Raw genomic sequence first — 20,551 nt, forward strand, 5'->3', positions numbered from 1 at the left:
CTCCTTTCCACTATTCAACCAAGCGAAAGAACTCCCCAGTGTCAATCCTGTAACCACCTCTCAGTAGTTTAAAAGTCTCAAGCATATCACCTCTCCTTCTTCTATCCTCCAAACTCTGCAGTCCACATTCCCTCAGCTGATCCTCATAACCAAAATTGTACACTCCTGAAACCATCTTTGTCATCCATTTTTGTACCCTTTCCACAGTTAATTTATCCCCTTCAAATCCTGGGGACCAAATCAGAGAACAATAGTCTAAGTGTGGTCTGATCAGAGACTTGGACAACGGAATGATAACCCTTTTATCTCTTCAGGTCAGTGTCCTTCTCATAAATGCAGCAATCCTCTGTGTTACCTTCACCACCTTTGCAATATGTACCCTAAATTTCAGGTTTCTATCAATCATCAACCCCAGATCTCTTGTCTCCCTTACTTCCTCCAGTATAACTCCTCCCATAGAGCATGCAGCATCCCATCGATGTTTCCCAAACCTCAAGACCTTACATTTTGCTGCATTAAACCGACATCCCCCATTCATTTGCCTATCTATCTAGCTTATTGAAATCCTCTTGCAGGGCTACCACATCTGCACTATTACTAATAACCCTTCCTAGCTTTGCATCATCTGCAAACAACTGAATATCCCCTAGCAATCCACTGGCAATGTCATTGATATAAAGGTTAAACAATATAGATCCTATTACTGAGCCCTGTGGGGCCCCACTTGTAACCCTCTGCCTCCTTTAAACTGCTCCACCATTCACAACTCTCTGATACCTGTCAGACAGCCAATCCTGAATTCAGTTGACCAATCTGACATCCAGACCCATGTGCTGCAACTTAAATATCAGCTTATCATGTGACACCCTGTCAAATGCCTTCGCCAAGTCTCAGAAAATTGCAGTATATGCCTTTCCCTCATCTAATGTTCTTGTAACTTTATTATAAAAGGCATATTGCTAAAACAAGAGCGCCCTTTCACAAATCCATACCCTCATCTGTCCAATGCTGCATACGATCCCTAACTACTTTCTCCAAGATCTTAACAACTACCGATGACACACAAACTGGCCTATAATTAGACACTTCCAGTCTGCTACTGCCTTTATGCAATGGCACTATTTTACCCTCCTTCCATTCCCTGGGCACCTTTCCCACAGCCAGACTTTCATTGAAAAGCCAGGTTAAAGGCACTGTCAGTTCCCTAGCACATTCTCTCAAAAGTCGTGATGAAATAACATCCAGTCCCATTGCTTTACTGACATCCAAAGTACTCAGTATCTGAAACACACTCTCCTCCTGTACCTCTAAACCTTGAACCTGCCCTATCCTTCTAGCATTAAAACTGACTCCTCTAGGATGAAATACTCAAATAAAGTGTTCATTGAACAATTCCTATGTCCTCTGCATCAGTCACTCTATTCCCATTTTTATCCCACAATATCATTCTTCCACAGTCCTTTCTCTGCCTACTGGCTACATAGCTAAAAAATTTTGTAGGATTTTCTTTGGATCTTAGAGCCAATCTCCTCTCATATTCCAGTTTCGCTTTCCTTACCAAACTAGTCACTCTTCTGGCCTGTGTCTTATATTCTTCATGCATCATCTCTTCATATCTCTTCCATAGCCTCTTTTCGCATGCAATTCCTGTTTAATATTGTTTGTCATCCACTTTACTCCAAATTGTGTCCTCTTCTTCACTCATGGTATACAATTTACCATTGCTGCTAACAAATATTCTTTCACAATTTCCCACGCACTAATGATATCCCAGCCTTCCAATTCCTCCCTCCATGAAACTTTCCGAAGAGTTGACGTCTAAGACTATTATAATCACCTGCTTTATAATTCCACATAAGTTCCCATCTCTTTGATACTCCTGCATGTCTATTCATTTTCCAAGTCAAAACCATATGGTCACTCTCTCCAGCTGGTGGGAGAGATGTCATCTCAGTTATTATCAACTCTTCTTATGCTATAACCAAATCCAAAACTCTTGAACCTCTTGTTCCCTCTGTTACATGTTGTCTAAGACATTTGTCCCTCAAGAATTCTAGAAATTCCATTCCCTTATTGCTACATGCATCTTCCTCTCCTCAGTTTATACTACTGTAGTTAAAACCTCCCATAACAATCATTCTTCTTGCACTTGCCAAACTTAACTGTCTAAACATCTCCTCGTCCCCATCCTCTGTGCTCCTGGGTCTGTAGCAACACCCCACTAAATGTACTGCCTTGTCTTGCCTACTTCTACATCACACCACATGCTCCCAAAATCATTTGTCTCATTTCCTTCCAAAGTCTCCACTCTTAGAGGACATAAGTCGTCACTTATCATAAGCAGTACTCCACACCACGCTTTCACTTCCTATCCTGCCAAAAAATGCTGTACCCAGCGACTTCTATTCCTGTTATTATATCCTCTTCTGTCAACCACGTCTCAGTGATCCCAATAATTTTTGGCCATGCTGATGCTATCTGTGCCACCAATTCCTCTCCCTTATTCCGGATACTCCTGGCATTAGTATAAAGCATATAAAGGCCATTGTTTCTATACCCAGCATTATCCCCTCTAGACTCCACTGAGCTCAGTGTTACCTGATGTCGTCTCCCTTCTCCCACGTATCTCTGGGACACAATGACTCTTTCAGAACAGCAATCTCTCCAGATGCCTACATCCTTCCTCATTCAAATGTAAGCGGTCTCTCGCATACAATTCCTCTCTTTCCTTAAACACACTCCAAGCATCCACATATACCAGTCCTCTCTTGTCACACATTCTAGCTATTATGTCATTCAATATTACTGCTCTTCTGCTCAGCTCGTCATTATCATACTTAGGCAACATGCACATTATTTTTCCTCTCTCTGTCTTTTTCCATACAGCCTCAAGCAAAAATCTCATATCTCTCACTGCCCGACTTACATTACCACTGAAGTTGTTTGTTTCTACCATCACAATCATCTCATCCACCCTTTAACCTCTCTTAATTGCCATAGCCACCCTTTCTATTGTTCATCCTGGCAAACACTCCTCACGCATCCTATCTTGAAAACCACGGATCATTGAGTCGCCATACATTATACCTCTTATCATTCCCTCTCTCCTGTTGTTTCCATTCTCTCCTCTTCTAGCACTCCCATACCTCTCTCTCATTCCCTCTCCTCTACTGCTATTCTCTCTTCTAGCATTCCCATACCTCTCTCTCCTACTGTTTCCATTCTCTTCTCTGCTAGCACTCCGATACATCTCTCTCATTCCCTCTCTCCTACTGTTTCCATTTTCTCCACTTCTAGCACTTCCATATCTCTCTCTCATTCCGTCTCTCCTACTGTTTCCATCCTCTCGTCTTCTACATTCCCATACCTCTCTCTCATTCCATCTCTCCTACCATTTCCATTCTCTCCTCTTCTAGCACCCCCCATACCTCTCACTCATTCCCTCTCTTCTACTGTTTCCTTTCTCTCCTCTTCTAACACTCCCAAAATTCTCCCTCTCCCCTACTCTGATTCGGGATGCATTTATCTCTTCCATTCTCCTAATTTTATCTTTCATACTTCTGCTCTCATTCACAAGACATTCCATCTCCTCTTTCAGCTCATCTATCTCCCTCTGCAGGTCAGTCACTCTTAATCTAAATTCACTCTCCCAAACAAAACCATCTCCTAAACTTTCACAGTCACTCACGCCTTCCACACTATCAACTATTATTTTCTCATTCGTATATATACATTTTCATTCTCTCCTATCACACTACTTGTCTTCCAACATTCATTCCCCGTTCCTAGAGCAACAAGGTCGGATATTGATATTTCTAATGCACTTATTTCCCCCCCCCCCACTTCCTGCATTTTGCACACATACACTCTCCGTTCTCTTTCACAAGCCACATATCCAATTCCTGAGACGCATACATGCCACAAGTACTGCATGCCACAAAGTCCCTTATGATATTGCTTATAATAGAGTTCTTAAATGGCAGAGGACTTGGTGATACGCCACTTGTGACTGCAGCTGAATCCGCCATCATTCCTTACTGCCAAGTAGCGTAATCGTTAATTATTCAATTAATAAATTCCATTAAATAAATAAGAAAAAAAGTACAAACAATTACAAGCAAAATAAAACATTTAAGTACACTAAATATAATTAAATAAAATAAAATAAAATGTAACTAAATACAGTAAACTTAGCTTCGTTTTGTCTTCCACCATTATGCATTCGATTCTGATGGTAACCAAAACATATTATATCGCGACAGCAACTAACTTCCAAAAAACAACCACTGAAGTACACTCGTATTCAGAGAAACAATTTAGCACTTAAAAACGTAGAAAAAACGGGGGGGAAAAATGGACTATTCACTGATAAAAAATGACTTTCTTCTGCACAGCTCAAATTCACCGCCACATGCTCTGGGATATTTTAGATTATCATCAAAAAAACTTCCGGCGGTTCTAACAGCAAAGGCATAAAAACCAATATATCATCGAGAATAAATGAAATAGAGACACCAGAAGATACTAACAAGCCAATAAAGTCGTTCATAAGTGAAGAAATGTCAGAGCTGTCAGATACTGATTATCCATTAAGTGAGATTTCTGATTCTCATTCAAATATATACAGTAAAACCGCAATTTACATTTTCCTGCCATTTACGTCATTTTCCGTTGGTCCCGTCTTAAGGCCTATTCTTACGAGATATTGTTTCCCCGCCATTTACAACTTGATGTGGACGTTATTTCCTGTGATTTGCATTTTTTTCTCGGGTGGCAATACCTGGAGCTGCAGTTTTGCCTTTTTCCAGTTCTACACATCAAGATAGTAGTAGTTCCATGATAATGATGTCTTGGGATACATCCTGGTTTACTGCTATTACACCATGTATTCATAAAATGCATGATCAACAGCTTCCGCTGCAAGTCAGAATGTAGCTCAGGAGAAGATACATGAGCCAATTAATTATCCTTGGATATCCTTGTCAGAACATCAATGCGAGGTCTGCTACACAACCAAAAATAGCCAAAGACATAATATGAAACTACATGAAAATCTCAGACATGAATCTTTTTGTTATCATATATTGGATCTGAACATAAAAGCATAGTTGAAGATGATGAGGCAAGAAATGAAGTGCCTGCGAAATGAAATGAAAAGAATTACAGACATACATGGAAGAGTTAAAAAGAGGGGAAGGAAAGATAGCGATGTGAAAGATGTAATGAATGATTCGAGAGTGGCTCTCTATGGAGATTCCATTCTTAGAGGTGTGGTGAATGAGAAGGTGCATAAGGTTTTTCCTGGTGGTAGAATGAGCAGAGTGATTGAAGCATTGGACATGAGGAATAAGAGAGGAAAAGAGCTGTGGTTGTAGTAGGGAAATGATTTGGATGGGAACAAGAAAAATGTCAAATAGGATATAAGGAGATTATTAAGGAGAGTAAAAGATAACAGTGTGGTAGGAAAGGTAATCGGTGTGTTTCCAAGGTATGTTAGTTGATGAATTGATGAGGTGAACGAAGATTATGAATAATATGTTAGTGCAGTTATGTGAGGAGAAAGGAGTGCATTTTGTGAATGTGTGGATGAATTTGAGGAATGAATGGAACTGCATAAAGAAGATGGGCTGTATTTAAATGTTGGTGTGAGTCGGCTGGAGAGATTGTTGCTGGCAGGAGAGGTAATGGCTGTAATGAATAGATCTGAGGTGGTGCAAGGTGATATGAAAGAGCAAAAAAGCAGGATAGGGAGAGATATTTGCTTGCTTGCAAATGAAAGGGGTGAATGAAATAAATGAGAGAGTGGAAGCACAACACAAACAAGGAAATGGGGGAAATTCAGGGTGGACAGCGAGGGGAGAGTTTAGGTGTGAGGAAAGTTGTAGAATTGGTGGTAATATAGAGGAAGGGATTGAGGAAGTTATTGAAAATTCACATCAGAGAAGTGATGTTTGTAGGATTTGTAGGATTTGTAGAACCAGAAATGATTTCTTATGTTTATTTACTAACACTAGAAGTATTTGAAATAAGGGGAACAAAATTGTTGCATTGCTTGAGATTATTTTCCCCAAAATTGTTGGTATAAGCGAGAAGTGGTTAGATGACAATGACATCCTGACAGGAATAGAAATTAATGAATATGATATTTTTTGAAGACAGACAGGAAAGAAAGGGAGGAGGAGTACTGTTGATGGTAGCAGATGAGTTGTGCCCATCTAAGGTGGATTTGCAAGGTGCAAATAGTGGGCACAGTAGGCCTGGTAATATGGAAGATAATGAGAAGGAAATGTACTGGCAATTAGTCTTACTAGCAAGAAATGAGTGATCATTATCGGTGACTTTAATTATGGTAATATAGACTGGGATCAAGAGTCAACATCTGGAGGCAAAGAAAATTAATTTCTGGAATTTTTGAAAAACAGTTACCTTAGGCAGTACATAACAGAGGATACATGAGGATCAAGAGTATTGGATTTGATCATCTCAGATGATGATATCTGATCATCTCATCAGATAATAACATCATCTGATTGGATAATATCATCTGATATTATCAGATGATAATATCTGATGATATTATCATCAGATAATATCTGATTAATCTGGTTATCACCAGATTAATGTTGGGGAGGTTTTGCATAGAATGGGTGAAGAGAGGAAGAGAAAAGAGGTCATCCCTGTAAGCTGTATAAGGAGAAAGAGAGTGTGAGCAAGGGGGGGGGGTGAGGATCAGGTTTTTTGCATGGAGAATGGTGAGCGATTGGAACGCATTGCTTGAGAGGTGGTGAGCACAGAGACAGTGAACATATTTAGGAGGTTTTTTATAATAATAATAATAATAATCAAATCTATTAGCGATGCATTAGTATGAATAATTAATATCAGAGATATATTTTTTTAGTTGATATAAAAATGAAACAATATAACTCCATATTAGATCAATATTTATGTCATATCATGACATTGAAATATGCAATTGACTTTTTTTTTTCTTTTTTTTTTTTTGAGAGAGAATTATTTTCAAAAATTTAGAGCAAAGTATGTATTACTGACTGATAGAACATTCATCTTTTTTTTTTACAGTTTGCAAATCGTGCTTCTGAAAAGTTGTTGGGTCTTTCAGGAGATGATATAGTTGGAAGAAGTGCACAAGATCTCTATAAAGCTGAGCCCTTAAAAAGTGATATAGTAGAAGTTATTGGCATGCAGATGAAAAAGGGAAAAGTAAGTTAATCTGCTTAGAGAGTAATTATATATGTATTATTATGTGACATCTCCAAGGACTGTGGCAGGTTACTCCACTCCATACAATCCACTGTCTACACTACTCAATCTCATGTACACACAATGTCACTATCCATCACACACATGCACAAACAATGCCATCTGCTATCTGTTGATAGTATTTTTTTGTCTGTAAATTATGTGTGCTCTAGCTGATTTTCCTATGAGTTCCTGTATTTACATATACTCTGCTATTATCCATTTGGTTTAGTTGCAGGTCAGTGAAAATAGCACATTTGAAGTGCTCTGGTGTGAGGTAGAAGCCAACAGGAGACAAAATATACAATTGGTTGCTAAACCAGAAAATGCAAAGGATGATGTGGATAGTATGCATAAGCAAATAAGCTCAATGAGCGTGAAAGGCAGGACTGATGTAGCAAATTACTGACCAATCAGTATCTCAGAAGTTGTGGTCAAGGTGTTGGAGAAGTTGGTTAAGAGCAAAATCCTGAATAGATAGACAGGAACATGAGATGCTATATGGAGGGTGAAATTGGGTTTTTATGAAGGGTGGGTTATGCCTAAATAACTTGCTCACCTTTTATAATACAGTGGCAAGTGAGTTGGATAAAGCTAATGAATGGATTTTAGGTGATAATTCTGGACTTAGTAAAGATTTTTGACAGGATGTCATATGGAATTCTAATCAATAAATTGCAGCACATGGGGAAGGATATAAAGTTGGTGAAGCATTTGATGCATTTTAAGGTGAAAAGATTACCAGCTGTGTACATATTAATGGAACTGTACTCCATGAAGTTGATAAACCCACAGAATTGGTGGTAATAATGGATAGCGAGTTGAAATTTAGAGGGCATATTGGAAAAGTGGCTAAAGCAGCTTTTCGGAGTACTTGGTAAATGAAGAACACCACGACGATCACAGATCTCGTGACCTGGGTTCCTTGGGAATGAGGAGGAGGTGAAGAGGATCCAGAAAAATTATAAATGGGTTTTGTGGTTTGTTTGGTATATTTAAATTAAGTATTTTGAACTATTTTTGTCAGTTTATTTTATCTAAGGATTTTTCATAACCAATTATGGCTCCGAAATTCTCTTTATTATTATTATTAACATCTGACCTCCATGGAGTCGGAGACTCATCATGGTAGGTACACATTGTTGCACACAGTGCTCATCCAACCGTGCTTTCAACTGATTCAAGGTGTCTACATTCACAACACACTTAGGCAACACACAATGCATTCCACTCTCTATGTAAAGAACCTCCTCTTCACTTCTCTCCACACCCTCCTTATACAGTTTCCAGCAATGGCTTCTTGTTCTATTCCCCTCTCCATTCTGTGAAAAATCTCACCCTAATAACAATCCCCGACTAGCTTATATGTCTCAATTATATCCCCCCCCCTTTCTTCCTCCTATTCACAAGACTCTGCAACTAACAGTCTCTCAATTGGTCCTTGTACTCCACATTCCAAAGACTATTGACCACCTTTGTAAATCTTCTCTGGACTCTTTCCAACATATCCTCATCACCATGAAAACCCATTTAATTATTAATTTTTAAATAAAGATTACATGATATTTGGCTTATTTATATCTGACCTCCCAGTTAAATGACTTTTTCAAATTCCGAATTACCATTTCAGAAATGATCATTTGTGTTCATTAAATGCAGTTTTACTGATTACCTGAACAAACAGTGAACCCCAACCTAACACTGGACAAGTCCAAAAATTGATAGCAGTGTTTGTTAATAAATTCTTTACTTATTAATTTAGCATTGATCTGATCTTTCAGCCTGATATCTATTTATTCCAACCATTTGACCCAACTCCCAAAACTGAAAGGGGCCCATTGTCTTGTAAATAAATAACAACTAAATGTGGATTTATTATTATACTTTTTTATTACTTACATGTGACTTTATTTAGAATAGATTTTTTGTCTTATTATCCAGAGTATCAAGTAGAAGAAAATAAACCAGGAGATTCAACAATAAAAATGTGTGAAATACTTGCACGATATGTAGATTGGCACTGTCTAAAATTCAACGAACTTAAACAAAATATTAATTAGTTAAAAAAAAACTGACTACAGAATGTATGGTAATTATAACTATCTATGCTATTATACTACTATACTAATTATAACAAATCTAAACCTATACCTACCTACCTACCTATCTATCTATACCTAAACCCATATCTTGAGAGAGTGGTGGGAGCAGGAACGGTCACTGAGTTCAAGGAGTGGTATGATAGACTGTGTTTCCTAAGAAAGACCTCCCACAATGAGTCTCTTGACTCCATGGAGGCCTGACTAATAATAATACTATTTCACTTGACATTTCCAAGGCATAGACTACTGACAATCCAATAGCCATCTTATGGTCCACATTTAATAGCTGGTAATTGGGTCATCAGTTATCCCTCAGGTTATTTTATTCATTATAATGACGGATAATGGAAAAATCTCTTAGATTACTCTACTAATGCAGGTTTCCTTTGTAGAACATTCTTTTATAATGCATGGTGATATGTTATCAGTTTTATTTAATTCCCACATCTAGTTTACTTAATTCCTCATATACCTCTTCCTTGCTTATCATTAGTCCCTCCCTCTCCATTCGCAACTTTGGAATATTGAGCCTCATGTGTGATATCAAGGTCTGCATGATCTCCTGCATGAGGATGGAATATTGAGCCTCGTGTGTGATATCATGGTCTGCATGATCTCCTGCATGAGGATGAAATACTTTTCTGAATTGCTTATTTAATATTTAATATCTCAACTGTATCCATTGCAGTGGTTGTACTTGCTATTGTGCTATGCTCATCATCTAATAACATCCTATTCTTATAATCATTGTTTTTTCTGTTAGCCACGTACTAAAAGATTTCTCTGTTAATTTTCTTAACTTGATTGGCTAATTTTTGCTGTTAATTTGCTGTCTTTATCAACTGAATCATCACCTCTCTAGTCTACTTTTTGTACTTTTTATATGATTGATTACTTACTCTTCACCTTGTTCTGCCACCATAATGCTTTCTTCTTCTTCTAGATTACATGCTTCATCTTTTCACTCACCCTTATTATACCTACCTTATTTAACCTCCTGACCTTTGTTATACATTCAGATATTGCAGGTGTTAAATTGTTCTTGACTAACATCCAAGCAGCATTGATCTCCTTTTTATCCCACTCCTCATTCCATACTGCAGCTTTAGACTGTCTCATGGCCTTGTATATCCTTACACACACACACACACACACACACACACACACACACACACACACACACACACACACACACACACACACACACACACACACACACACACACTTTCTTGACAGAAGTCCTGATATGGTTGGCCATCATTCAAGCATGATTACCTCATGGTGGCTCACACAAACTGGAGGCAGATTTTGATGCCTCATTTAGAATAACATCCTCTGATGAAATCATCATTTTTAGAACTCTTGATCCTAGTAATACCCTCTGCAGTACTATTGATGTTAGTTATTCTTCAAAAACTGAAGAAATTAATTTTCTTTGCTTCACATGCAATCTGTTCATTCCATTCTGTATTTTCATAATTAAAATTACTCATAATGATCAGCATTTCTTATTTGCTGATGATAACAGCAGTTATCATCAGCAGTCCTCCTGCATCCTTCTGGATCTTTCTATCCTCATCTAAAACGTTCCTCTTCCATCTCTTCCTATTGGAATATCATTTTCATCCACATTTCACTTTTTTCAACAGTTCTCAGGTGAATGAATTTGATCAATTCATCTTTCATAATAAATTCATGATCTCTTCTCCCTCTTATTTCTGATACCCACTGACAAATTCAGTAATTCATTTCTGAGTCTTTAATCAGCCCTATCCTTGTTACCGCTATGCAGTGACTATAGAAAATAATTCCCTTGCATCAATACATAGGATTTGTGGGGCTGTGGTGTATGTTTGGCAACAAAGAAGGATTTGTATAATGCTGATGAGCTGCATCTAAATGAATTTGATGTTAGCTGTCTGGAGAGAGATTTGTCAAACAAGATTCTGAAGTGCAAATTCAGGAAAACTTAAACAGTTATTATTATTATTATTATCCAAGACCCCATGCAATCAAAGACTCATCTAGGAGGTCCTTTTATCATACACACAGCTCATCATACCATGCTTTAAACACTCAAATTTTCTGCAGACACCACACTCTCAGGCAAGGCATTCCAATAATTCACAACTCTGCATGAAAAAAACCTGCTTCTCACTTCCCTACTCACACCCTCTTTATACAGTTCCCAGGGATGACCTCTGGTTCTCCCTTGATCTCCCACTTTTTTCTGTAGAATTTCTCCAACATTGATCCTATAACAACCCCTTACTAACTTGTGGGTTTCTATCATATCTCCCCTCTTCCTCCTATTCACCAGACTCTGCAAATTGCATCTTCTCAATCTTTCCTCATATTCGACATTCCAGAGGTTAGAAACTACCTTAGTAAGTCACCTCTGGACCCTTTCTAACATCTCTTCATCTTTCTGAAAACCAGGTGACCAAATCTGGGCACAGTGGTCCATGTGTGGCCTAATCAAAGCCTTATGCAATGGAAAGAATCTCCCTACTTCTACAAGTCAGTAACTTCTGCATCATTCCCAGATGACTTTGTGTTGTCTTCACAATTTTGGCATTGTGTCCCCTATGCAGATTCAGATCCTTATCCACTATCACCAAAAGATCTCTTATTTCCTCCACCTCCTACAATATATCCTCACTAAGCATAAATTCTACATCCCATCTTTGTTTCCCAAATTTTAAAACCTTACATTTTGCAACATTGAACTCGCATTTCCAATTTCCGTGCCCAATCACTCAATTTTTTTCAAGTCTTCTTGTAAGGCCACATCTTCTCTACTCTTCATGGTTCGTCCCAACTTTGCATCATCTGCAATCAACTGAATATCTCCATCCAAATGTTTGATCATTAATATACAAGTTAAACAGCCCTAAAAGAGACTCCTGAGGCATGCAACTAGTGACTTTCCTTTTCCTGAATATCGCCTCCCCATTCACAACTTGTTGATACCTATCAGATAGCCAGTCTCCAATCCAGTGCACTAATCTAATATCCAACCCATCCGCTCTAGTTTGACTATCAACTTATCATGTGATAATCTATCAAAAGCCTTTACGAAATCTAAGTATATTATTGTGTATTCTTCTCCTCTGTCCAAGGAAGCTGTCACTTTATTGTAATAAGTAAGTAGATTTAAGAACTAAAACATGACTTCCCTTTAGCAAATTCATTATGTCCATTAACGATAACACCATTGTTGTCAACCCAATTCTGGATCCTAGTTCTCACAAGCTTCTCCAACAACTTAACCACAACCTGACACACAGATAGGCCTATAGTTTGATGCTTGAGTACTATCGCCTCCCTTATGAAGCAGCACAGTCTTTCCCTCCTTCCACTCCTTAGGAACTTGACCCAGTGCAAGACTCATATTAAAAAAAATATGTCAAGGCAGGTGTCAACTCCCTGGCACATTCCTTCAGATTAAGTGGTGATATATTATCATGTCCCACAGTCTTATTAACATCTAGTTTGTTCAACTCCCCATACACTTCTTGCTCACTTACAGCCAGTCTCTCCTCCCCTTCATCAGTTGCTCTCAATCTCTCTGTGAAGTCATATTCATAATATTGAAAGACCTTTATGAATTGCTCATTAAGTATCTCCACTACACATTCCTCAACAGCTGTCTTTATATCATTTTCTTCAATGAGGGTTATCCTTCCATAATCACTCTTTCTTTTGCTGGCTACATTCTTTTTGACTTCATTCACTAACTACTGTTCATACCTCACTTTTGCTACCCTTACCAACCAAGTTACCCACCTTGCCTGGTCTTTGTTAACCTCATGGAATTGGCTATTACCACTTCTCTTATGCTGCCTCCATAATGTCCCCTTTCTCTGTATCACATGCTTAATCTCTTTATTCATCCATTTCACACCTATCTTATTTAACCTTCTCACCCTTGGAATACATTTAGACATTGCATCTACTAGATAGTTTTTGAAAATCCCCCAAGCTACATTGATCTCTTTTTCAGCTAACTCCTCATTCCATGCTATACCTTCAAGCTGTCTCTTGAGTTCTTCATAATCATCCCCTTGTAGGTCCACATATACCCTTTTCTCACAGAGGTCCTCACACTGCTTGTAGCCACCCAGGTAATGACCTCATGGTCACTCTCACCAATTTGTGGGTGATTTGACACCTCATTTATAATTACATCCTCTGATGAGATGATCAAATCCAAGATCCTCAATCCTTGCATGCCCTCTGTTACATACTGTCTGAGGTAATTATCCCTCAAAAACTCAAGAAACTCATTTTCTTTACTTCCATTTCCTATCTCATCATTCCAGTATATATTGTCATACTTAAAATCACCCATAATGATCACTCTTTTCTTATTGGTTGGCTAATTTGATTATACATTTCATAGTCACTACCATCCACATTACCAGGTCTATAACAACATCCGACCAAGTATTTCATACCATACTGCCTCAAATCCACTGGCACTATTTCCCTCTTGAATCTCTACTTGGTATGGACATTACTGTCATCGATAGCTCCCTCCCCTCCCTTTTTTAAGGAACCAGGGGAGTTTGTGGGAAGGCACCCATGAGGTGAGTGAGTATGAGAATGACCAAGTGAGAATCTAGACTCTCGAGCAGAAATAATGAATATGGTCATCAATTCAGGAAGTAAAGGTGGGTAAGGGCCTAAAGAGTTGGTTGGTTGGTTTATAGTTTATTTGGCACAAAAACTACAAAGGTCATACTGTGCCATACTAAAGGTTACAACATTAGCATTTACAGAAAATTGTAAACAATATGTCTCTACAAGAATCTAGTTTCACAAAGCAGCATCTCTAGGTAAACAGAACTGTTGCAGAGGGCACAGCAAGACACAAGGTCAGAGGTTATTACAGTAGTGTTAACAATATAAGTTAATACATAATATATGAAACACTAAGCCAAGGAATGCAATATCTACATATATGTAAAATTATAATAGATGCCTTTATAGCAGTACAAAAATAGGCAAAACGGGATTACTATACAATATGCATGGATGAAAATTAAATTTAGCAATGCAGTAGAAACAGAATTTAGCAATACATATAAACAGAATTGCTAGAAAGTACACAAATAGGTAAGATCCTACAGCACTACATGATTATTCAAAAATTAAAGTAGTAAGTAAGATGCATACACAAAATGTATGTTAAGTGATGCAGTATCTACATATAAACAAAATTACTGCAAAGATTTCAGCGGTACATAAATAGATAACTATAGTGTATATTATTTCTGGGAAAACTCCCATGTTACTCCTCTTTATAAACTATTATGATTACAGCTATTTTGCCTGCTTCAGTTTAGGAGTACCCCTGTTTAAATGTCATTGGCTATTTACTCATGGATTCTTAGGGCATTATGAGTGTAGATGTACTAAAAAGTATATGTAGCCTAAGGAACAGAAAATTGCACATACCTTTTTCTGGGTGTTGTGGCTTTTCCTCAGTCTGCGATGTCGAAAACTGCAGAGTGTGTGTGTGTGGGGGGGGTAGGTAGTTTAGTAGAATAAGTTAGAAAAACCCAGGTTTTTCTAACTTATAATAATCATAAGTATTAGGTAATCATAATAGATAACTATAGGTTAACATATGTATATACAAAATAAGTCAAGGAAAGCAGTGTCTATATCTAGTAAGATTACAACAAACATTATTATACTAATACTTAAAGAGTCAGAAAGGAATTATTATACAGCATTGATGCAGAAATTTTAAGTTTAGCATTATGGTATTTACATATTAACAAAATTACAGCAGTGTGATATAAATATACAGGATCAAGGCCTATAGTAATACATAATTGGTCAGATTTAACCTAATGAATAATATGTATGTATCAAAGTTAAGCAAAAAATTATTTACATATAAACAAATTTATGGTTAAATGTGTTTGTACAAATTCTTTCTAAAAAATTAAAAACATCATGCAATTTGCCTGAGTCTGCTAGCATTTCCCTGAGTGTATATGGCTTGGTTAGATAGGTGAAAATTTCATTCCTCTCTCGTGTAAATTTTTGACAATCTACCAGAATATGATGAATAGTGAGATGTGTGTTGCATTTTTCACATATGGGAGGTTCATCACCTCTCAGTAAATGAGAATGCATAAGGTGACTGTGACCTATGCGGAGCCTAGCAAGGACAACTTTCTTCCTTCTCTTTGTACATTGACTAGAATGCCAGTGTTTAATTTCAGGTTTAATGTTATATAATTTGTTTGTTGATGCTTCTTGCCATGTTAACTCCCACTGATAATTAGCTTTGATCTTATAAGTTGTCTGTAGTCTGTTTATGGAACTGTCAAACAGTATGTGGAGAAGGTATGAGCTGATTTAGCAACTGCATCTGCTGCCTCATTTCCTTTGATTCTGATGTGGCTGGGAATCCAGCAGAATTGAACATTGAAATTAAGGATTTTCATTTTGTGAAGCAGGTGTAGCACCTCATAAAGTACTGGATGCGGATTATACATAGGAGAGGTGATAGTCTGTAAAGAGCTCAATGAATGTGTATAAATTATACACTTTTGGTAGCAGTTTTCTTTTATATGCACAAGTGCAAGCTGAATGGCATGTAACTCTGGTGTATAATTACTGCATTCTGGTGGGATCTGATTTGAGATAATAATGTCAGCAGCACAGCAACAGAAGTGTTAGTTTTTGAACCACCAGTATAGATAGGTAAGAAATCAGCATGTGCTGCTCTGTGTGCATTAAACAATTGCAGGTAAATGGATGATGGGGTATAAGATTTCTGTAGCTGACAAAGTGAGAGGTTGCAGGATGGTGTGCAAACCTGCCATGGAGGAATGCTGTTATGTTTAGTGTAGCTAATGTTATCAACATTTATACTAACAGCTTGCACAGTTTCTTTAATACGGATACCAAAGGATGTGTAGCAGTTTGATGTGTGTGATATGGATAGGTGGGTGGTTGATGGAGAGATATCAGAGTAGTTTATTCAGGAGTAGAGTCCAAAAGACGGCCTGTGACTAGTGGTGTGCCACAGGGTTCTCTTCTTGGACCACTGCTGTTTAATCTGTTCATTATAGGGAAGGATAGGGAAGGATCTAAGTGGAACAGTTCATTTGTTCGCTGATGATGCAAAGTTGGGTAGGGCGATAGTGAATGCAGAAGATGTCAAAGTCTTGCAGGATGACTTGGATAGATTGGAGTTCTGGGCTAAGGAGAATGGATGTCAATTTAATGTGACAAAATGTAAGTTTATGCATTTTGGGGTGAAAAGATTAGCAGCAGTATACCACATTGGTGGAACTATACTCCAGGAGATTGATGAGGCCAGGGACTTGGGAGTGTTGGTGGATAGGGAGATGAAGTTTAGGGGGCACATTGCAAAAGTAGCTAAATCAGCTCATCAACTCACTTGGTTGTTGAAAAATACCTTGACGAGCAGAGACAAGCAAGTTATTGTACCTCTGTACCGAGCCTTGATAAGACCTCATCTCGACTACTGTGCCCAGATTTGGTCACCTCGGTTCCTTCTTGATGGGGAAGAGGTGGAGAGGATCCAGAGGCGAGTGACTAAGATGATAGCAGGTCTATGGAATGAACCATATGAGAACAGGTTGAAGATTTGTGGGTTGCAGAAACTAGTTGATAGGCAGAAAAGGGGAGATATGATTGAGTCATTCAAATTGCTAAAGGGATTCTATAGGATTAATTCAGAGGATATTTTTGAGATCAGCACTGGTGGTGGGAGAACTAGGGGACACCTGTGGAAGCTGGGCAAGAGTGTGGTTAGCAGGGGTGTTAGAGATGGGTTCTTTACTTTTAGAGTGGTAAATGAGTGGAATAAGCTGCCAGAGTCTGTTGTGGGTGCTATGACGGTGAGCGAGTTCAAGGCAAAGTATGATAGATGCTGTGAGAATGTCGTATAGTTTTGTGGACATGATGTTTAGGGCCTCCCTCGATGAGTCTAAGGACTCCCTGGAGTCGCCTGAAATAATAATAATAATATTGAGCTTCAATGAAGAGAGAAGATTCTATTCTATGTAGGGTGATCTGGGAGAAATTTTATTTTTACGGTGTAATTAAGAGACAACTGTGTCCGTCAAAGTGATAGAGCCGGTTCATTTGCTTCAACATAGAGACTTTGAGTGGGTGAGGTGCGAAAGGCACTAGTAGCTGTCCGTATACCCTGATGATGGATGGAATCCAACCATCGTAGGTTACTCTGTCTTGCCAAACCATAGACTTGGGACCCATTATTCAGCTTTGAACGTATAAGTACACGATAAAGATGAAGCAATGAAGCTCGATCAGCACCTGACTCAGTAGTGGATAGAGTGCGAAGGAGGTTCAAAGTTCTTTTGCACTTTTCTCTTAGTTGATGAATGTGTGCTAGAAATGTGAGTTTTCTTTCAAAGATGAGTCCTAAGAACTTGGTTTCTATAGCTACTGGAATAACAGTATGTCCCATTCTTAGTTCAGGATCTGGGTGATGAGTGCGTTTTCGACAGAAGTGTACACAGACACCTTTTTCTGTTGAAAACCTAAACCCATTATTAAGAGCCCACAGAGAGAGATATGATCAATTTCTGGCTGAAGTTGTCTTTCAATTACCCTCATGTTATGTGAATGACAGTAAATTGTGAAGTCATCAACATATAGTGCATTGTCTACAGTGGGAGGAAGCTGTTCGGTGATTGAGTTAATTTTAACAGCGAAAAGTGTCATACTTAAGACAGAGCCTTGGAGAACACCCAAGGCTCTGTCCTTATGTTCTTGATGATATGGTCGAGATAGCGTACTTCCCACTCTGACTTGGAAAGTTCACTTGGACAGAAAGTTTTTAATAAATATAGGGAGGTGTCCTTTGAGACCTAGGTTATAGAGGTCTTTTAATATGCCATATCTCCAGGCTGTGTCATAAGCTTTTTTCCATGTCAAAAAAAACTGAGACATGATGTTATCACTTCAGAAATGCATCTCTTATACAAGTTTCTAACCGAACAAAATGGTCTAAAGTTGATCGATGTCTACGGAAACCACATTGTGTATTGGAGAGAAGACAGTTGCTTTCTAAATACCAGAGAAGTCTGGCATTAACCATTTTCTCTAGTATCTTACAAAGACAGCTGGTCAGAGCAATGGATTGATAATTATTTGCTTGTGTTGGATCTTTTCCTGGTTTTGGGATAGCAATGACAATTGACTTATGCCAAGAATTTGGAAACGCTTCCTCTGCAAGTATTTTATTGTATAATAAGAGAAGAAGATCCATAGTAGATGATGGTAAATGTTTTATCATTTCATAATGGATGTCATCAGGTCCTACTGCACTAGGGTGAGATTGTAGGAGAGCTCTTTTTAGTTCCTCCTTGACAAATGGCTGATTATATGGCTGAAGAATGTTGGTAGAAAAATTCAGCCTTTGTTTCTCTTGCTGTTCTTTCAGTATTAAAAATTTCTGAGAATATGAAGCTGTTGCTGAGATTTTAGCAAAAGTTTCTCCCAAGGTATCTGCAATAGCTTTGGGATCAGCAAGAACACTTCCATTATTGTCTAAAGTGAACAAACAGTGTGCTATGTCTGCCTTTCATTTTCTGGATTTTATCCAATACAATTTTTGGACTGGTCATTTGATTAATTGATGTAGTAAATTAGATCCATGGTTGTTTTTGACTCTGACATCTTATGTAATGTGCTTTGGCTTGAGCACACTTGAGAAAATTATTAAATTTGATGTGGTGGGGTATCTACGAAATATGATCCATGCTCTGTGTTGATCTTTTTTGGCTACCTGACATTCTGGGTTCCACCAAGGCTTTGGATAGACTGGAAATTGAGATGATGTTTTTGGGATGGAGGTTGTTGCTGCCTGGACAATGCATTCTGTTATATATTTTACAGCTTCATTGATAGGTGTTTGACTGATGGCATCAGCATTAAATTTTGCAAGATGAGAGAAAGTGTTCCATTCAGCCTGGTCCATTTTCCATATAGGTATCTGTGTGGGTGAACATGGTTCCTGTGAAGACATTGTACAAAGAACAGGAAAGTGATCACTTCCATATATGTTCTCTTCAACATTCCACATGAACAATGGAAGGGGAACAGACTGTAAGATCAATTGCAGAATATGAGCAGGTAGGCATATGGAAGAAAGTATTGAGTTTATTATTTAGAAGGGAAAGGTTATTATTATCAAGAATTTTTTTAATGATTCGACCCCGTCTATTAGTGTTGGCACTACCCCATAGAGTATTGTGACCGTTAAAGTTACCCATCAAAAGTATGGGTTCAGGCAGTTGCAAGATAAGGTTATCAAGATCAGTTTCATTTAACTCAGCATTTGGTAGTAAATAAATTGAACATACTGTAATAAGAAATCCCACAGAGCAGTGAATCACTACTGCTTCCAGAGAAGTATTAAGTTGGACCTGGTGGAAAGGAATATGACTGATAGCTACTCCTCCAAGAGCAGGACCATTTCCAGTTCTATCCTTACGTACAATGGTGAAATTGCTAAAGGTACAGTCCTAATTGGGTCTTAAGTAAGTTTCCTGTAGACAGAAGCAGAAAGGTTTGTGTTTCTGCAACAACATCTTGATATCATCAATATTCTGATGGATCCCACAACAGTTTCATTGTAAAAATTTTCCTATTGTCTTGATTTTATTGACTTTTTTGTTTTTTGAGAGGTTGAGGGTTTACCTTTGTCAGATTTATATCTATCCACTGTTTTAGGGAAGCCAGTGTCCATCTCTTCCTCTGGTAGAGTGTTCAAAACATCAAATGTCAGGGTCAGTTGGTATGTTTAGTTTGCTTTTAGTGGGTATCGAGGTATCCATTTTTTCTGTGCAAGTGTCTGGTGGTTTATCTTTGAGTGAAGTCTCCACCATAATTTTTTTGACAGGTGAGTTTTCATCGAATGGGACCATTTTTGAAGTTGTCTCTGGAGTAAGGCCATAGATCTTGTGATTAATGTGCTCAACAGAGAAGCACTTGTGATCATAAAGTTCAGGTATGGTGAAATTATCAAATGGTGGAATAGACATACATGTTTGAGTTGCTGTTGGCACTTTTTTGATTGTTACTTTTTCAGCATAAGAGGATCGTAGAACAGGTGTAATGGTGGCAATCTTTCTTTTTGCATCCTGATATGTTTTGCTCTGTTT

The 20,551-nt window shown here is 38.1% G+C and overlaps 1 protein-coding gene across 2 annotated transcripts in view; it reads left to right on the forward strand.

The window, feature by feature from the left end:
* Positions 1-20,551, forward strand: part of Pde8 (phosphodiesterase 8) — a 464,293-nt gene that overhangs the window by 239,451 nt on the left and 204,291 nt on the right. For both annotated transcript variants that reach the window (XM_090406572.1, XM_090406573.1), the window contains exon 7: positions 7,084-7,224. In XM_090406572.1, the coding sequence (XP_090262698.1) occupies positions 7,084-7,224 (141 nt within the window). The remainder of the gene's footprint in view (positions 1-7,083; positions 7,225-20,551) is intronic.

The sequence above is a fragment of the Typopeltis vanoorti genome, chromosome 16, assembly GCF_054136105.1.
Source record: "Typopeltis vanoorti isolate ZY-2024b chromosome 16, IOZ_Tvanoo_1.0, whole genome shotgun sequence".
NCBI classification, from domain to species: domain Eukaryota; kingdom Metazoa; phylum Arthropoda; class Arachnida; order Uropygi; family Thelyphonidae; genus Typopeltis; species Typopeltis vanoorti.